General features: G+C 43.0%; 3 protein-coding genes across 5 annotated transcripts; 1 reads left to right on the top strand and 2 right to left on the bottom strand.

Moving 5' to 3' along the window:
- Window positions 1-1,412: 1,412 nt before the first annotated feature.
- On the top strand, window positions 1,413-9,129 carry LOC129592931 (uncharacterized). Its single transcript, XM_055489087.1, has 6 exons — window positions 1,413-1,858; window positions 2,790-3,879; window positions 4,212-4,711; window positions 5,802-6,209; window positions 6,274-7,343; window positions 8,160-9,129. The coding sequence occupies exons 1-5, from the start codon at window positions 1,501-1,503 to the stop codon at window positions 6,657-6,659; spliced, it is 2,742 nt and encodes a 913-aa protein (XP_055345062.1). The 5' UTR covers window positions 1,413-1,500; the 3' UTR covers window positions 6,660-7,343; window positions 8,160-9,129.
- On the bottom strand, window positions 8,978-12,244 carry LOC129592886 (neurogenic locus notch homolog protein 1-like). Of its 2 annotated transcripts, none has more exons than XM_055489030.1 (8): window positions 11,916-12,244; window positions 11,481-11,689; window positions 11,154-11,216; window positions 10,832-11,035; window positions 10,045-10,431; window positions 9,678-9,763; window positions 9,291-9,470; window positions 8,978-9,218 (listed from the first exon to the last, which is right to left on the bottom strand). In XM_055489030.1, the coding sequence occupies exons 1-8, from the start codon at window positions 11,966-11,968 to the stop codon at window positions 9,213-9,215; spliced, it is 1,188 nt and encodes a 395-aa protein (XP_055345005.1). In that variant the 5' UTR covers window positions 11,969-12,244; the 3' UTR covers window positions 8,978-9,212. The 2 variants fall into 2 exon arrangements, with proteins under 2 accessions (XP_055345005.1, XP_055345004.1); XM_055489029.1 differs by having other exon boundaries at window positions 8,982-9,218; window positions 11,481-11,700; window positions 11,916-12,242.
- A 1,401-nt stretch (window positions 12,245-13,645) lies between these two features.
- Window positions 13,646-17,828, bottom strand: LOC129592901 (uncharacterized). Of its 2 annotated transcripts, XM_055489047.1 has the most exons (5): window positions 16,533-17,828; window positions 16,353-16,443; window positions 15,333-16,079; window positions 14,916-15,006; window positions 13,646-13,873 (listed from the first exon to the last, which is right to left on the bottom strand). In XM_055489047.1, exons 1-5 carry the CDS (start codon window positions 17,437-17,439, stop codon window positions 13,868-13,870), a joined length of 1,842 nt encoding a protein of 613 aa, XP_055345022.1. In that variant the 5' UTR covers window positions 17,440-17,828; the 3' UTR covers window positions 13,646-13,867. The 2 variants fall into 2 exon arrangements, with proteins under 2 accessions (XP_055345022.1, XP_055345021.1); XM_055489046.1 differs by lacking the exon at window positions 13,646-13,873 and having other exon boundaries at window positions 14,631-15,006.
- Between the last annotated feature and the right edge of the window lie 792 nt (window positions 17,829-18,620).

Raw genomic sequence — 18,620 nt, 5'->3', positions numbered from 1 at the left:
GAAGAGAAGGGGGCGCTTGTACGAAGGAATACGTATCACGCACTGTTGCACTGTTGTTATCAGACTACGCTCAAGGGGCTTCGCTGTCTTGCAGCGGGGATGATAGGCAGTCGCACAGTGCGCTAAAATCTTAAGAAGATTTAATAATGCAGCCGGTGTAGATCAGTGGTAAGACGGACGGCTACAGACGCAGCTGGCACGGGTTCGAGTCCCGTCATCGGCAGATTTTTATTTCTTCTGTATCTTCGGTAAATTCAGAAATTCGTATTTAAATTACATTTATAAAATCAGCAGTGTTCTCCTGTCGCAGGCGTCCGCCCTTCTGAGAGCACCACTTTAGATCTAAGCGCTGCCTGCCTCCGATCGGACAGCGCACACGTTACGTAGAACGTGCTGCAGCGTGTGTGGCGATTTACGTATACCAGACTCTGTGGTGCAAACTTATCGCGCGGCTACAATATAAATCTCAAAGGACCAGAATCAGAATGTCTAACTGCTTCACATGATCCGTTTTTGTTCCAGTGTGCCGGTACAAAACAGTTAGCAGTATTTATAGAGGTAGATTTTCACTAATTAAACAGCTCAGACGACAAAGGAAATAGGCGGCCTGACCTTTTTGTTTGGCTGCTACTAGTACCTATCCATATGGATTTTTTTAGCAGGAGAAAGTTGTTCCATCTTTATGTCCGATAAAACCAGAACTGAGTTGGTATCTGTACAGTAAAAAATACCATCTCAAGCGACAAGTTGTCGAGCAACTGTGTCTCGGCACAACGAGAAACTTCGTTAAAATGAAACTTACAAGCGCAATTTACTGAAAGAAATTTCCCTTGCATTTTACACCTTCTTAACGGTTTTCAGTTTTCTAGTCTGCAATTGCCGCCGTATTAAATACATGTATAACGAATAAGTATAACAAAATGCCGTCTCCCATTCACTGATACACATATGAGACGGTTACTGCTGTTGTCGTCGATATTGGAACCTGCCGAAGTTTGCCTAAAACGTCTATAGAATTGAAAATCTCTGTACCATCAGGAAACTGAGCGACCATTGTTGAAAACACAAGTACAATATAATTATAGTGGAAGCGATCGGTATTTGACTAAAGCCGGACGCCACCGGATATCTGTTTATACATGTATTACTGGCTGGCGGTTGCTGTTATTTGCACTATACTACTCGTATTATCTCAACTTATCAGTAATTTATGTCGGCAAGGTATCTGTTTACACTAGATACATGTGAGAGATTGATTTCGATACAGACCTGCTTTTCCAACAACAGCTACAAGGATTTGCCGACACTGTGGATAAGCCCCCTCTGTGCGATAGCGTTATCGGTCTGAAATTACTATACCATATATCCATTTGTGCACCAAAAAGCAAAATTAATCGGCCACTACGTAGCATCTTAGTGATTGCTGCCATGAATTAAGCATAAGCATAAATTTCCAAGTTTCGATTTGCTTCTGTAGTGCTCTACTGCCTTAATATTAAAATGGAATCCTATGACCCCATCCAAATGGCTGTGCAGGAAGTCGAAACAGTGGGCAGTAGTTGCCAGTATGAATACTTTCCCAATGAGTTTATAGGCCGGGGGGCATTTGGTGTTGTCTACAAAGCCAGGGTCACAAACCCCGGCGATTATATCGGAAACGATGTGGTGGCTGTTAAAGCAATTCACTTGAACAGTCGATCGGAAATAATTGCCAACCAAGAAATCTGGGCAAAAACAGTCGCTAGACTTCAAAAACTGCCAAAACTAGCGCACTCAAATCTTGCAGTCTGTCATCAAGTCCGAATTACTAAATCCTTGGGCGGAGCAACTGTGGAGATAATGATGGAGCATTATAGCTGTGAGTGGATTTTATCACTGGGTTGCTGTCTGTCTTGTAATTTCATTGATATCACGTGTAACGCCTGCACGCAGTAAATTTTAGTGATTTTATTACGTACTGCGCTTACCTGTTACTCGGTCCACTACCTTTCCGGTCCCTACCTTTCGTTCCGCGCATTACTTTTGGCACTGGACAATTGACCACAAATTGTCAACTGACCCCGTCTTTCAGCCAGCGCACTAAAACCAGCCAGATTTTTTAACAGAACAACAGTAAGCCCTGCAAATGCTTGCGGACACAGCACACGATTTATTACGCTGTAAAGACCCGGCAAGGAATCAGCACGCCAGAGTTCGCGTCGCGTGGTAGTCGTGGACTACAACACAGCGAGGTCACATGGAATAGCAAAATTCGCGAAAAGTGAGCATTAATGACTTGATCCATGGCTCGTCACTCAAAACCTACTACTAAGGCGGCCCTCGTTAGACAAGCGCTTAATGTTGGCCGGTTACGGCATCCAGGAGAAGTTGCGCCTAAATCCATTCTAGTTACCACGAAACTTACTTCCCAAATCCCGAGATCGGAATTTAGGGCAGTTATTATCATTAGCGAAAACACAGTTATTAGTTTCCGGTTGACTTGCTGACTAGCTGACGGAACTTCTTTTATACCGGAAGCTTTTATTTCCGGTAGGCAACATCGCATTCTTCAAACAACGCAAGCCATCCACCGAAAACTGCTTTAACAATTTTGGAACTGAGTTTTTACTGCACTGATCTTTTGGTGCTCTTGCCTTCGTAGCACTCGCAATGTCGTAAGTCTTCCGATACCCAGAAAAGTAAAGGCAGTGAACGGAAATAAAAAGCTAAAGTGACGCTGCACAGAACGGTGTAAAAACGCGGATTGCGGAAATGGTAGCTAACGGAATGTTCGCCATAACTTGTTGTAGGTGACCTCGCACGTTTCTTGAAAGAAACAAAGAAAAGCGATACCCGCTCCGTGACGTACGAAAAGGTTGAAGGCTATTGTAGAGACATAGCAGCGGGGTTGGAATTCTTACATCAACAGAAACTGATACACGGAGATTTAAAGCCTGGAAACATCTTAGTGAAAGACATGCCTGCCGACAGCAAGACGCTGGGGATAGCGGACTTGGACGACTTGGTTCATATGCAAGAAAGCGTTACTTGTTCTGGAGACATATCGCAGCTGCGCGGCACTGTGCGCTATATGTCACCAGAAATGTTGAAAAAATTTTGTCAGTCCGAAGCTGAAAGCCCAGGACGAAAAACGGACATCTGGAGCTTGGGCTGCCTAATGTTAGAAATTGCTGAATGTTGTGGAAGCCGCCATGATGGTGGACTGGTTCTTGAAAAGAACGGCGAAGCAATGGACTCCTCAGATAGGCTGTCAAACAACGAATTTGCAGCGAAATTAATGGACGGTTATGCGCCATTTGTGAGAAAAGACATACCGTCGCGACTTGAAGCATGCATTCGAATGTGCTTAAGGCAAAACCCCGAAAGCAGGACATCTGCGGAAGCGTTACTGCATAAACTCCGGGCATTTGACGCTAATGTACACATCACTTCACTTGGCACTAAGATGCGCACTGATAATGGAAACCACATTGTCGTGGCAGCATTAAAAAGATCTATGGGTATTTTCTACGTATTATGTTTTGATCCACTGACAAGCAAAATGCGAATTCTTGAACTCCGTCCACCAGTGGATTTGCCACTACGATTTCTAAACTTCCATTTGACAATCCCAGACAACGAAATGATGTTTATTACTACGGACAAAAACAACGAAGACGAAAGCACGTACTGCCTATGGAATGTGTCTCATGGGATGTGGCGTTCGTTTGTCACAAAATGGAAAGCAGCAAAGTTTATGGCTGTTGTGGTGCATGACATGCTCTATTATTTTCGGCAGCAAGAGGATGTTGTCGAAAATAGAGTTCGTGGTTATGAGTTTGTAGCGGAAGACATGTGTAATGGCCATGTCAAGTTGCTGAGGCCAGCTCCTTTTAACGGGTAAGCAAGCGAACTGGAAAGCATATTGTTATTAATGTGCATTTTGGGCAGTATGCATTTTGGGCAGTATTACCCGTTCTGCTTGCACCCGTGTAGAATTTGCTCTTGCACGATGCACATAGAAGCAAGACACACCTTGCGAATCGTGACCACGAATCCAATCCTTTGGGCAGCATTCACCAAGGCCTGGAAATTTTTTAACATGCCATTGGTCTGGTGTCATGTTTCGAAATTTTCAAAGCACTAATTACTAATATAATTACTAATAAAAGAATTACTAATATAATTTGAGATGAAAAAGCGAAGCAACTAAAAGATGATTTCCTTTGCAGCCGGGATGTGCAGGCCGTAGTCGGGTTTCATAGGATGATATTATATGCCAGCTGCCGTTCTCATAAGACCACTCTGGAACTGTACGATCCGATGGCCGATGAATGGAGATCCTTGCCAACTCTCATGCGAACACGGGATGAATTTAGTATGGTTGTCGCAAACGGCTGCGTGTACCTTTTAGGCGGAAAAATGCTGAAAGGAACGCTGACTGCGGACTGCAGTCGCTTAAACATCAGCACTGGCACCTGGGAGAACATCCACTCTCTCCTGCAACCGAGGCACCAACATTCGTCATGTCTTGTCAACGACCAGATATACGTGTGCGGTGGCCGAAATGCTGCAGGTGATCCTGCTCTGTCAATAGAAGTTTACGATACCACCCGCAACGAATCCTGGTCAACGGTCAAACTGTCGCCACAAGCGGAACACCTGTTACAAAGAATGGGTAGCAACCTTGACAGATTAACGGATACAATAAAAGCCGTTTCAATTGCTCGATGATATCGGATTGCGATATTTTTGTGTCTTTGTTACTTGAATTTGATAGTTTTTGTAACGGGCGTGCATCATGTTTGGGCTGATAAATTTATCAATCAGGATTCGATAACAATAAAATCCTAAGTACTGGCTCCACTGTTATCCTAGTGGTTCCCAGTGCTTTCTGTTTGTTGTGACCAGTTCCGGCTATCCCAAGCGCAGCTCGATTGTACATAACTATTTGAAGCTGGCCTTGCTGTTCCATATAATATTATTACCCTCGTATCGGTTTCTGTTTGTTATGCATGTTTGAATTTAATAAGCTGAGCCTGCGATCAGGACGCATTGATCCTGTGCTTTCTCTATTTTGCGAATTTTGGTCAGCGGTTACGAAAGAAAATTAATTGTACTCGGTTAACTTGAGCTCGTCTGAAACACAACACACATCCATCAGTGCAAAGCTGTTCTCACATTATCGCGGTATCTAATCAACAGAAGTAATCAAATACTTATCAACTAAGAAACGCTGCTTCCGTACTCAGAACAATGGAGCGGCAGCGTTAAATAAAATTATGTTTTTGTAATTAACTGTGTTTGATCTGTACCCGTATTATACCTGTACCCGTTTGTTATGTACCCGTACTGTCTTTAAATGAGAAATGCAAGCTAAATAGATACTACCTAGTACTTATCCAGAAGGACTTTATCCGCATCAATATGTGCATCGCAGCGACATCGCAGCGCAACGACATGCTAGGTCGATGTGTCGATGCAAACTACTGTATACAACTAGTCTGGTTGTCGCCTCGAAAAGCTTCCCGATGTCTTTTATATTCCACTAATTGACCGTTTCCATTTCAGTGGTATTGTAGCTGAGGTGCAAATATTGCGGTTAATAACCACTCGGTAGTATATTTCGCGTGCATACTTCTACGGTATCCAATATCCATGCGCCGCAAAGCCCTTCTTACATTTCGGCGATATCTAATCGAAAAAAGGTTATCAATCATCGGATAAATATTATTTGCTGGTTGCACGTAAATCAAACAAAGATAAATTATAAAATATGATGGTTCTGCTATGGTGATACCGGAAGTCCCCATGTAGCACAGATGGATATGCTCGTGATTTCAGAACATCGATCCGATTTTGCTTTCTCATTTTGACCGAAATGGCAACAGATGTCTCTGATAGCCGCGAAATTGATATCATTGGCATTAAATGCCGGTACAGTTATTCCAACACTAACTTTATTGGGAGCGGAACATTTGGCATTGTTTACGAAGGTAAGATTACGGAGCGCGGCACGCATACCGGAGATGATATTGTGGCTGTTAAAGCCATACATCTCGATGGGAATTCCGATATTGTGACCAATCCAAAAAGTTGGGAAGAAGCAATCGTTAGACTAAGAAAACTCCCCAAGTTATCGCACGAGAATCTCGTACCGTACTACCAAATCCGCATCACAAAGTTCTCCAGTGGCGCAACAGTGGAGTTGTTGATGGAGCGCTGTGGAGGTAATTCAGTAATTGTGATCATTCAGGTAATTTGATGAGTAACTGAAAACGCAACGCTTCCTAGGTGATTTAGCGTCTTTATTGGACGAATCCCGAAAAACCGGCAGCTTCGTCAATAAATTTGGAGAGGTTAAACGCTACAGTCGAGACATATCATCTGGGTTATATTTTTTACATCGGCAAGGAATAATACACGGAGATTTGAAACCGGCAAATATTCTTGTGAATAACCTTCCGAACGGAGATAAGACGTTGCTAATTGGCGACCTCGATGACATAGTTCACATGCAAAGAAAGTGTCACCTGCTCCGGGGACATATCGCAGTTGCGCGGTACCGTACGGTACATGTCGCCAGAAATGATGACAAAATTCTGTCAGGTTCAGCCGGGCGCTCCAGGAAGAAAAACAGACATCTGGAGCTTGGGGTGCATCATACTGGAGATCGCTGAGTGCGCCACTGGCTGCGAATCTGGCGAAAAGCTAGTCGAAAAGGATGGAGTAAAGGTCGGCCTGAAAAGTAGTCCTTCTAACATGCAGTTTGCCACATTAATAATGGATGGATATACACCATTTATCCCTGATGGCATACCAATACACTGGGCAGATTGTATTCGACTTTGCTTGAAACACAGTCCTAAGAGCAGAGTATCTGCGGAAGAGCTGCTACATGAGCTCCCTGTGATTTGTATAGCCGCTTTTGCCGGTAAGGCCCATTCAAACAACGATACCATCCAACTGCTCCATTTTGATCCAGTGACATCCCAATTACGAATTCGTGAACTGTGTGCGCCGGGAAACTCACGAGTCACTGCAGTTTTTCCCCAGTTGACTATGCCATTCAGAGAAATAATTCAGAGAAATAATATAATATTTCAAACGACAGATACTGCAAATGACGGCGATCACGATTTTCATCTCTGGAATGTGGCTGAGGGAACTTGGCGTTCGTCAATTTCTAGGATATATAATAATGGAACTTCAATTTGTTTTTATCGTCCCGTTGTAGTGAACGATACGATCTATGCATTTTTGACTGGCTGTATGAACGGTGTAATATTAGAAGGAACTCAAATGATGGCACACAGATTTTCTACCAGCGAAGTCAAATTTTTTAGGAAGGCTCCATTCGAATGGTAAGCAAGCTAAATAGAAATTTACCATGATTACTCGTACCAAACGCGAGGTTCCCAGTGGAAATTCAGTTTATCTTTGATACAAATTAGTACAACAGAACGAAGTTTCGTTCCGAATGTGGCGCTATAATTTTTATAATAAATCTGCTTTCATTTAAAAAACGACTTTTTTTCATGAGTGTCGAAAGCGAAAGCACTGTTTGAAAGTGAGAACACGACCAGCGGTTCCTTATGGTACCGAAAAATGCACCGATTGGTTCATTGACAGACCGGCACGCAACTCTTCCCATTGAACCAATTTACCTTGAAAAATATACTAGTAGTAGATAGTACGCATTTGTAACTGCTTCCGGCAGTCGCTGCAAGGTCTGCCTTCAGCGATGGAAGAGATCTGCTGAGCAGTGAGCACTGCTGTTCATAAGTTATTCCGAAACATCGTGGCTAGCGCGTATTCACTTTGCAACAAAAACATTCGCTACTACAAAAATTAATTTTTCGTTTTCTTATCGTAGAATAGCCAATACTGGCATTCACACAATGGCGGCCAGAGCGAGTCGAACTGAAACTGGTTCAACGTTAAGGCCACCGGTTAATTTTTTGTTGTCTGTAGATAAAAAGAGGAAAGCGAAATTCTACAATCAAACGTTGAGACTTGTTTAAGCAAAACCATTACGTAACAATTCTCAAGGTTTTTGACAGTCTCAAGATTTTTGGCATAAAGTTGTCCTATGGCTTTTACAAGAAATAAAGCATCAGCCAACATTTCGACTTTGTCCAAATATAGGTTCCAATGAAACATAATAAGATATCTTGCAGGTTTCACGTGTGGGCAATGGCAGAATTTGGACATAAGATATTGTATGCCTACGACCGTTTGCATGAAACTGCGCTCGCAGTTTTTGATCCAGTGGCCGACGAATGGGGAATTTTAGCGAAGCTGCCCCAATGGCGGAAAGGGTTTGCCATGACTGTAGCTGATGGATACGTCTACGTCATAGGGGGAATGGTCCGAAGGGAAGCCGGTGCATTACAATGGGCTCCCTGGAGCGTTACAGCTTGTTGCGTGCGGTTGAATATTACGACCAAAACGTGGAAAGAAATCCATCCTCTTCGGCAACCCCGCTATTATCATTCGGCTTGCGTTGTTAAGGAAAAGATCTACGTCATTGGCGGCAGAAATGCTGCAGATGATCATGTATTATCAATTGAAATTTATGATACAACCATTTGCGGGCCCTGGACAGTTGTCGCATTACCCGCAGAAAGTCAAAAACTGTTGCGAAACCTCGTCGAAAATGTTGAACACGGGGAAGCCATAATTGCAGTTTCAGCGGCTCAATGATGATGCAGTCGTTTGCGTCATCTTCCTCTGCTGCAGGACAGTGGAACAATGATGAATGTTACCAAGTAACAAGTAACGTTTTTCCGGTTGCTTAGGCTGTCGATTAGACCGTCCCTTGGACCGTAATGCGCACCGGTTCCTCAACCCGTAAGCAGTACTTATATTTCACAAGTTAGACTTACCGAGCAAAAAATATGGAACGAAAATGTTTCGAACAAATGTCACAGCAGTTTTTATTTTTTATTTTTTGCTTCATGTTTTGTTTCTTCCTGCTTCATGCTTTCTGCTTTCTTTGCTACTTTATTTTTGTCATAAAGCACTTTGCCAGTTCTTCTTAGGATGTTGGAAAGGTATGCGCATCAATTTTATTTCATAATAAAATCGTGATATGGCATTAATCACCATTACGAGAAACCAGCACAACTGACTAAGGTAGAAAACAACGAAACAATAATTAGTAACAGCAAAAGACAGAGCACGCCGGCAGCGATTTTATTTGGTGGCGCGACCGACAATAGAGCTGCCATTTATACCTGAAAAGCATTGAATTCATGCAGTTTACCTATACGTTTTTTATTATAACGTTATTAATTGTTTCTACTTACTTGTTTCAACCGGGAATCGGCATCCTGCAGTCGGTCAATCCGCGGAGCAGCCACATCGAGATCCTGTCCGGCACCGCGAAGTAAACGCCCATCACTGCTGCGTGGTGGCTGCCCGATGGCGCACACTGATCCCGCCGGCCACACCGCATTCTGGCAGCTCTGCTTCTCGTCCGAGCAATCCTATAAAATCGATTTCACGTCATATTTATTCTGATGAAATGGAATACTTCAAAATTTTAGTAGCCCATAGTAAGGGAATCGCAAGTAAGCGAGAGTTTAAAACATCTGAGCAACAATGCCTTAGCTCAAACAACTAATCCAGCTATGCCTTGTTAATCTTAAAAGCCAAATTTACAAAGAAAAGATGTGATCGGTTTACAAACGCACATTGCAGTCCTGGACACCATCGCACAATTGAGTCTGGTCCAAACAGCGGGAGTAATCGTTGCAAGCGAATCGATTTGGACCGCAACCTGCAACGTAATACACCAGCTGAACAGTGCTACTGTTTCGCGCACACCGTGAACGTTATTACCAGTGGTGGTAGCTTAGCCGTAGTATCTGTAACGAGCGAGTTTCTAGAACCCCTGGAAATTATTGCCAATTGAACTTTAAACTACGCGACGCTCTTCGTATTGGCACACACAGATTTGTGCTGCCGTCACCACGTTACTTGCAACACAGCGTAACCTCGTTTCGCTCGGTGAAAAGTATTAAGAATCACACTCCGATCAACCCATCAAAATGTACATACATATTCCGACGACGTTGTTGGTATGACTGCGTCCGCGGCTGGTGGATTTGCAGTTACACTGCCATCCCGTGGTGGTGTTCTGGCAGGTGGCCGCGCCATCATCACCGAAGCAGGGCGTCAGAATACCGCTGGCCACAACCCCGCTGTTGTCCGCCGGTGGACAGGCTGCCGGAAGGCACCGGCTGGCGTCCACGCTGGGCACCAGCGTCGCTTGTGCGGTTTCAATGGTGTTGGCGGTGCCGGTGAGGACGCTGGCCGGGTCCTTGTTGACGCCCGCCACCGGGCACTGACACGTGCCAGTTAACGTCGCCTGGTTGACGGAGCCGCAGTACGAGTTTGGGATGCGGTTGGCGCACACAGTGGTGTTGGCGCAGACGCCGCCCAGTCCTATAAAATGGACAGTCTGACCACAAATAATAAAATTATTAAATTAGTTATTTATTTCGCCTGCAGCACGCACTTTTAACAGTTACCTTGCGCTGGTTAATACTGATGGTGAGCAAATTCATTTGGTCGATAAACAAAAATCGTTAGCATTGTGAAAAATTGCTAGCGCTGTGCCTTCGCACTTTTAAAAATTTGTATAAGTAGTCAAGAAAACAAAATTAATTTGGTACCAGCAATATAATTTGTAACAAAGTTGGATCAGTAAATACTAAATACTAGTAATAAGTGTATTAAGAAGTATAAACCGTGATTGGTTTTTTTAAATCTTCGTAATAATTAAACCTTTTTATGCATTTTAAATAAATGACCGTGGAAATTTTCTTTAAGGGCATCGTCTTACTTGGTGTACAGTTAGGCCAGGTACCGCCGAACTGGCATGTGCATCCGAATTTTCCGGTCTGCAGATTGGCGCGACACACCGAGCTGGTGACCTGTAAGGCGCAAGGGTCCGGCGTCGAGGGCACGCACTGGAAGCCGCTGGTCTGGTTGACGAACGCCAAAGGCAGACATACGGCGTACAAGTTGGGAATGATGGGGATTTTGGCTGTACAAGGCGTGACCATACTTGTTATTATGTACTCATACAGTAATACGCGTGGTAACAAAAAATAACACATCGGCAAAACGTATACGGTTTTACCGCCGACATGCCGGCAACTTACTGGCTACACGGTAATCACAAACGCAGATGGACCGCAGAGCATCACAGCGCGTATAGGCCAGTGCTGCAAAATTATTACGGTTTTATTTTTGATTTAACTTGACAAGGTTAATAATAGTCCGTGTAGAAGAATAAGCATCCTGCAGCAACTCGAATTAAAATCAATATGACATTAAATTTAATTTATAGGGGCAGCTTTTTCTACTATATAATATGTCATATAATGACATACTGTACAAAAGCAGTTTTTTAGTCTGTTCCTTAATAAAAGAAAAATAAATAGTAAAAAGTGCTTTCATCAGGATTATTGGTTGATAATGCAACATACTTGCTAGACAGGTATCACCAACGCCCCCGCTGGCGCTGGTGCAATTTCCGCCTTCGATGCTTCGTCGATGGCGATTCGCCACGGAACGCGCCGAGCGCAGGTATGTGTGTACCGCGTCCTCCACAGTATAACCGTCCGGTGAGTTGCCGTTAAGCACTCGTTTCACGGCGTCCCACGGTATTAGCTGCTCATATTGACCGGGAAAGGCGCTGACAAAATACTGAAAAAATTTGAATCCGCTTCATAAATTTGTTTAAATACTTAACTGGTAATTGGCAGCTTTTATCAAAGGTCACCAATTATCGCAGCATGTATAACTGTAAATATATACGTTTAATTTTACAATAGTAACTTTTACGAAAAGAAATTGCTAAAATTTGTATAGAAATCATATTCTTTATCGTTTCACAAATAAACAATTATTTCAATGCTCACGCTTGGTTCCAGGAGAACAAGGAAGAATACTGTAGCGCAGAGAACGTAAACATGGCGATACCGATAAAGCGACATATTCCGTGAATAAACTAAGCACGATGATCAGTAGTCAGTAGATCCACAGAATAGTGCAAACAGACGAGACAGCCGGCAAAATGATGAAAAAGAAGCAATATAAAGAAAGTGTTAGATGCGCGCCACCGTGTCATACATCACTGATTCCCATCTTATATCCGTCCCACATTCTGCATCGCACTCAACCACAGTCCATTAAAACGTGATAAACATGCCGACGATTACGACACACGTATGTATGATATGATGAGTAACGGATACATATTCACGGTCAGACCTTAAATACTACTGCCATGGCATCTTCACGGAATGAAGATTATATTACAGGCATAAAATGCATAACGATACCGGAACTGCTGTGCTTGCCGTGTTGTACCGGTGCGGGCGCGTTTTACGGGCTGCGGATTGTTTACGAGGTAGCGTGTTTTACAGGCGCATAAACCCGCTTATGTCGCGCTTAGGCTGACTATCACGTTCCACCTGACCAACATTCCGGTTGAGAGTTACGATGGCCACTCGTGTACTAGGTTAAGGTATGGCTTATTGCGGCTGCCTAATCAGTTAAATTTTACCATACTCAAAGCAGACAGTTGGCTGTACATCTCAGATTCAAATTGTCATAAGAATGGAAGACAGCAAACTATAGCTTTTTTAAAGGTGATTGGGCGTTAAAAATTTAATATCGTATATACAATATGTAAGTGATGTACGTAACATACGTACATATATAAAAATACAGATTGTTGCTGAAAAAGGGCGCGTCCGATCACTTCGGCCAACGTTCATTTCGGCCGAGGCTCACTTCGGCCAGCACTGATTTTGGCCGCCGCTCATTTCGGCAACAGGACATTTGGCCATTTTCAGTTTTCCCAATTTTCGCTATTTTGCTTCGGTTTTTTCAGGTTTTTTAAGTTTTCCAGGTTATTATTTTAGGTTTCTTAGGTTTCTCAGGTTTCTTAGGTTTCTTAGGTTTTCTTAGGTTTCTTGGGTTTCTTAGGTTTCCTTAGATTTCTTAGGTTTCTTAGGTTTTCTTAGGTTTCTTAGGTTTGCTTATTGATTTTTTAGTTTTGTTAGGTTTTCAGGTTATTCTTAGGTTTCTTCGGTTTTCTTTAGTTATTCTTCGGCTATTGTTAAGTAAGAGTTAGGTTATTTTTAGGTTATTCGAAAAGCTATGGTACCATTTGATTGCAGTTACATCAAAAGTAACGTTTTCTTGCCCAAAGTAGACCAAAATAAGCGTCAGCCGAAATGGGCTGCGGCCGAAGTGAGCCTCGGCCGAAATGAACGGCGGCCGAGAAAATTTGGCCGAAATGAACATGGCCGAAATGAAAACGGCCGAAGTGATCGGTAGCGGAAAAAGGGTGGATCGTAACAGCTGTCCAGTGTCTAGGCGGTTGTCCAAAACGCATCTTAATTCTTAATACTTTGGCTGCGCTAATTCTCATTGAGCGAAAGTTGAATAAACTTTGAGTATTTTTTTGATTTTGTGCAGCTAAACGAAAAAGTATTCCAAAAAAGTAATATTTTTCAATTTCATAAAATTTCTTCCCATTCCAGCTTGCACAGCTATAGGCTGTCAGCATAATTATAATCAAGAACTTGTCGAAAACCTGTTATTTGTACTCTGTAGTTAGAGAGCAGAAAACATTCCATGGAGAACGGCGTATTAACAACGGCCAACAGCCCCGGCAAAACGCGCTTGATTCACCATCAAACGGGTAGTTCGGAGATAATTGTAGGCGACTGTTGTAGCAACGCAAAATTGTTTGCCAGGTGATAAATGCCAGACTTGTAGCGCATGTTTTGTGGCGTTTCCAAAATTTTTTCATGCGTACAGGCTCGCAGTTTTTGACAGACAGTTTGTTCGAGTGCATTTTTTATGCCTGCAACATGCAAAAATATAGGTAATAAAAATTCGGTATATTGTGATATAATAAAATACAGATAAAACCGTTGTAATATGTGTGAAGGCCGATAGCTCCGCCTTCATGATTGGCCATTCGCTGTTGTGTTTCGCTGTTTCTGGGGATTTCCACCCTGCACATTTCTGTGGTGTTTTGACGGATCTACAGCACAGCTGCGCTGGCTGTAGGATCCGATCTCATTAGTCTGGTGTTTGCTGCGCCACGGTGCGCAAGTTAGATTTCGGCATTAAAGCTTCAATCCGGGTTCGCCGCTGTTTCGCCGTCGAAGGTACGTGGGCGCCCATAAGGCCCCACGTAACATATGAGATAATAAATTTAAATAAGCTTCGGTCGAGCAGGCGTAAAAGCTAACTTCAAAAAATGAGGAATGCAAAATGTTACATAACATGTTTGGGCCAGATGAAAAAGACTGGCGAAACCGTTCTGTTTCTCGTTTCTTTAGATTAGGAGCTTTCTATAATCTTCTAATCAAATACAGTATGTTATCAATATGCGTACTGTTGCCTATAATGTTATCAAATATGCGTAGCGTTATTTCTACAACGCTACACTTATTTCAGTTCTTCTTGTAACTTCTGACTTCTGTCATTTACGTAATATCAGCCAACGGTGACATTCTTCCTAATTTTGCAGACAGGAAACGGGTGCTTTATTAATTAGTAATCTTTGAAAAGAAAAAATGTGAGGAATGGACGCGGCCACATAAGCAACTATTGTCGAACAAAATCGGCGAATGCCAAAGGCATTCCATACATTTTAATGATTTTATTATCGGAATTCCTGCGCTCCGCAGCGCCTGGGCCGATTTGAACGAAACATCCAGAAACCACCGAATTAAAGGTAGGAAAAAACGCGGGCGAGCCATGCAAATGATGGCGTGCGCCAGAGACATTTTAAGTTTTCGATTATTAAACTTAAGATGGAATTGCTAGAAGTTTGACCGCGTTTCGTTTCATAAAATTCAGTCTTTGAAACACCTATCAAGGGCTAAAAAGGTCACCTTGGTCAACGAGGCAATGTCTATGGGTAGCTGTCGGATATCCATCGCGTCCCAACGCTGTGGATGGCCATTCGAGGAAAATTCGTTGAACCTGGTTAATTACAGAATTTGTTTAGAACTGCTTAAGCAGATGATACAGCGAAATGGTTGGTGAATACTGGCACTAAATTCGCAGTACAATAAATTTTTATGTTTCTTATACCAGGTTTTTCTGTACAGATACCTGTGCATATCAGTAGAAGTACTTGTTAACTTGCCGTGCATAACGTTGATTTATGCAATTCTGATTAAACAAACGAAGAAAAACTCCAGGTCAAAATAAAAAGAACGTCTACCCGAAAACTTGCAACGGTCTGTTCTATGGAGCGAGAAGATAATTACGAAAATAATTATTACATAGTTTTCTACTTTGCTTACAGCCGCAGGAAAGTGCGAATGCGGATCCATTGGTCGGGATAGGCCAGCGTCTGCACCCAACGGGCATGCATCGCTGTGACCTTTGCCAAAACTCGCGTACTAACGGGCGGACAGTGTGCGTTGGCTGCTGCCAAAAACCCCCGTCGCTGTTCTACCGTCGTTTCCGTGGAGCGAAAGCGTAATAGCGGAATGAACACATCGCACCGAGTTTCCAGCATATCCTGGCGCAGAAATGCCGTCTCGGACGTGGGCTTACCCGTTGCCCTGTCCAAAAACAGTATTTCATGAGCTGATAAAGTGATGGCATCCGCTGCGTTGTAATTGACCAGCACCAGATCTTTACAAACGGTCATCAGCTCCGCCAGCGAAACACACTCGAAGTAGCCGCTGCGGGGATTGCGGCTGATGGCCAGGAAAGACGCCTGATCGCAGTTTAGGCAGTTTTTCACAATAATACCAGACAGGCAAAGGCCCTTAGTTTGCAGTAGCGATTTGATCATCCATATCTGTGCATGAACATCATTCGCCGCGTGAACGTGATTCCCGGAAGTAGTCAGCGCTAAGGTATGAGTGCGTCCCGAAAGAACGGCGTCCAGCGTGGTTACCAGCTGGTAAGTGAGATAGCGAGTATACACTGCGTACGACTCCTCGTCATGTGGACGCCTTGTGCATGTCGTGCACATATCGAAGAAAATGTGCCCGGTGTCGTTTATTTTCTGGGCAAGGAGCCTCCACAGTGCACATACCCTGATAAAAATTAAACCAGGCTCCATATTATAAAATACATTTTTCTAATATTTTTAGTTATGTAATCTGGAATATCTTAAAGACAGACTGAATTTTTAAATACTTCTAATTTTAAAAGAAAAATTGTAACTTCAGTTTCACTGATATTTTTTGTTGTTATTGGTGCACTGCTTCTACTGGGAATTATCGACCGAGTTAAACAACTTACTAGCCATTGAAACTCATAAAACAATACTTAATTGCTTTAAATTAAAGGCAACTGTAGTAAGGTACCGGCTTGCTTGTAACTGAGAATTAATATCCAAACTTAGCAAGATATATGTTACGATGGGATGCGGCAGGTCGCTGATGGACATTTCCACATCTGCAGAATAATATTCAACTTAGAATACCGTACATCTGCAAAGTACTCATTTTAAGCTAAACGGTATCTTCACAGTGTTTCATGCACACCGTTCTGCTGTCCGTAATTCGAAGCGTTGCGCAGTGTCCTGTCCACGTTAACGGAGCCACTCCTTTGCTTTTCAGCGAGATAATTTTCCCATGCATTTCTCAGGGATTCTTCGTTCCAGAACATTATGCGACCGGCTGTGTCGCTTTGCATTTCGGCACAGATAAATGTGACTAAATCGAATCCCACTTGCACAAATACCCGGCAACCCAGCTCGATGGGATAAAGCTGCCCATGCGAACTTTGGCAAACGAAATTGCTTCTATCTATTAGAACCGTCCTTCGGAAGCAACAGTTTGCACAACACGGGTCACGGCTACGATTAACCGCTAACTGGCTAATTGGGCCTAAAAACGCTGGCAAAAAATCCACTTCCGGCAACAAATGAGCCTCAGGAAACTTGAGCACATATTTTTTGTACAAGAATCCGGTAGTTCGCTCGTAGAAACTGTCACCATCATCAGGTAGTGGAAAATCTTTGACAAAATAATTGCGATGCACGATGTGGCACGCCGTTGCCTGTGGGCTTTTTCCGTCAGGTTTTTCCCAATTATCCACGTTCACAATAAAGAACATATTGTTCTCCCAATCATTGACCGTACCAGACCGGAAAACCAGTGGTTCACCGGGCGATCTTCGGAGGGCGACCTGGATGACTTTGTTTCCATAAAAATGCTTACACTTTTTCCGGCTGGAAAGAAAATGATGTGGCCAGAGATGTTTAGTATGAATCCACTGGGCACTGATGGTACTGGCATCAAAATCCACGAAGAAATAGTCTCCGTTAATGTCCTGTACATATCCCAGCCACCATTCCCCGTTGTCGCGCTGCACGAGCACCGTGTTACCATAATTAACTTCGCGGGCACCCGAAAACAGCTTGCGAAAGTACAACGGTGTCGCGTTCATGTTTTAATGCTATTAGAAGTGGAAAAGTAGCAGCGAGTTATTTATTGGACAAGCATGGGTACGGTGTACAGCTTGTCAGTTTCTCTAACCTGACAGCGACGGATACAAGCAAAACTGAAAGGCTTAAAGGACTCTTAGCATTAACGTCCAAAGAAACCAAAGAAACGCCATAATAATGCTGAAGGGCCGCAGACTGCTGCGAAGCAAAGTGTCAACTAAGTTAATCGCAAGCGTTTAAACATACGCGCATATCGCGGTTGAGCTGTCTATGTATATGGACCTGCACGAGAGCCGTTATTTTGCCACAGCCGTATAGGAAAAAACGTTCGATTCCTTACGAGCCACGCCGAGCTGTAAAAACGAGCACATGTGTGTAGGCAACCGGTATATTTACACCATCAAAAGCAGAGTGTTAGATGTAAACCGGAACCAAGACGATGATGATGTTACGCGTAATACGCTGTTGTGTGTACGGTCTTTTTATCAGATGTATTTTTATCAGATCCCATGATACATTGTGTAATGTATTGAATGCTATTTAAGCTTGATAGTATCGCTCTGAAATCTTCTGCACACGGTTAGGTAAGCAGATTTCCGCATGAGATATCTGGATGTTCGAAAATTTAAAAATCAGCGTGAAATTCCTGCCATGAAATTCCTGTGTCGTACGAGCACATGAGCAATTTTGAGCTGACCAAATCTGACCGAACGACCGCATTGCATGCTTTGTTTCCTTGCATGTGTTTTTGCTGTTAGAAAACATTTTACTAACTTGCAGGCGTCCGACAAGTAAAGCTGACCAAACTTTTCGTTTTCCGATCAGATGACCACCGGGCCATCGAAAGAGCATCGCATTGCCGTGACAGTTTCGTGCCTAGCGGGAATCGTATTACAAATCTATAATCCTCATCAGAATATACTGATAAAGTACTGGATCGTTGGGAAAATGTGCAAAATGCAGGGTAATATTAATTATTTTCTTTTCTAGTGTAGCGCTGCTGATGGTATTTCTGTACTTCTTCATAGAATTCTATATTAGAAGGAATGCTCACTAATCAGTTGCCTTGTGATGATTTGGACTACTTTTATTAATTCTGATTTTGATGTTATTTTGATGATAAAAGTGGAAAAGGTGACTCAGTTCTCGATTATTTTTGTAAGATTCTAAATAGAAACATAAT

The sequence above is a fragment of the Paramacrobiotus metropolitanus genome, unplaced genomic scaffold, assembly GCF_019649055.1.
Source record: "Paramacrobiotus metropolitanus isolate TYO unplaced genomic scaffold, Prichtersi_v1.0 Parri_scaffold0000057, whole genome shotgun sequence".
NCBI lineage: Eukaryota > Metazoa > Tardigrada > Eutardigrada > Parachela > Macrobiotidae > Paramacrobiotus > Paramacrobiotus metropolitanus.
Note: the sequence above shows the minus strand (reverse complement) of the source record. Positions and strands in the feature narration are given on the sequence as shown.

Bases quoted from the DNA above. Each gene is read 5' to 3' on its own strand.
- LOC129592931 (XM_055489087.1), top strand. From the start codon at position 1,501: ATGGAATCCTATGACCCCATCCAAATGGCTGTGCAGGAAGTCGAAACA. The intron at 1,859-2,789 runs GTGAGTGGATTT...AACTTGTTGTAG, and splicing joins AATGATGGAGCATTATAGCT to GTGACCTCGCACGTTTCTTG. The intron at 6,210-6,273 runs GTAATTCAGTAA...AACGCTTCCTAG, and splicing joins GTTGATGGAGCGCTGTGGAG to GTGATTTAGCGTCTTTATTG.
- LOC129592886 (XM_055489029.1), bottom strand. From the start codon at position 11,990: ATGTCGCTTTATCGGTATCGCCATGTTTACGTTCTCTGCGCTACAGTA. The intron at 11,217-11,480 runs GTATGTTGCATT...ATAATTTTGCAG, and splicing joins TGGTGATACCTGTCTAGCAA to CACTGGCCTATACGCGCTGT. The intron at 11,036-11,153 runs GTAAGTTGCCGG...CGCCTTGTACAG, and splicing joins TTGTGATTACCGTGTAGCCA to CCAAAATCCCCATCATTCCC.
- LOC129592901 (XM_055489046.1), bottom strand. From the start codon at position 17,439: ATGAACGCGACACCGTTGTACTTTCGCAAGCTGTTTTCGGGTGCCCGC. The intron at 16,444-16,532 runs GTGTGCATGAAA...ATTATTCTGCAG, and splicing joins GAATTACGGACAGCAGAACG to ATGTGGAAATGTCCATCAGC. The intron at 16,080-16,352 runs GTACCTTACTAC...AATTTTTATCAG, and splicing joins TCTCAGTTACAAGCAAGCCG to GGTATGTGCACTGTGGAGGC.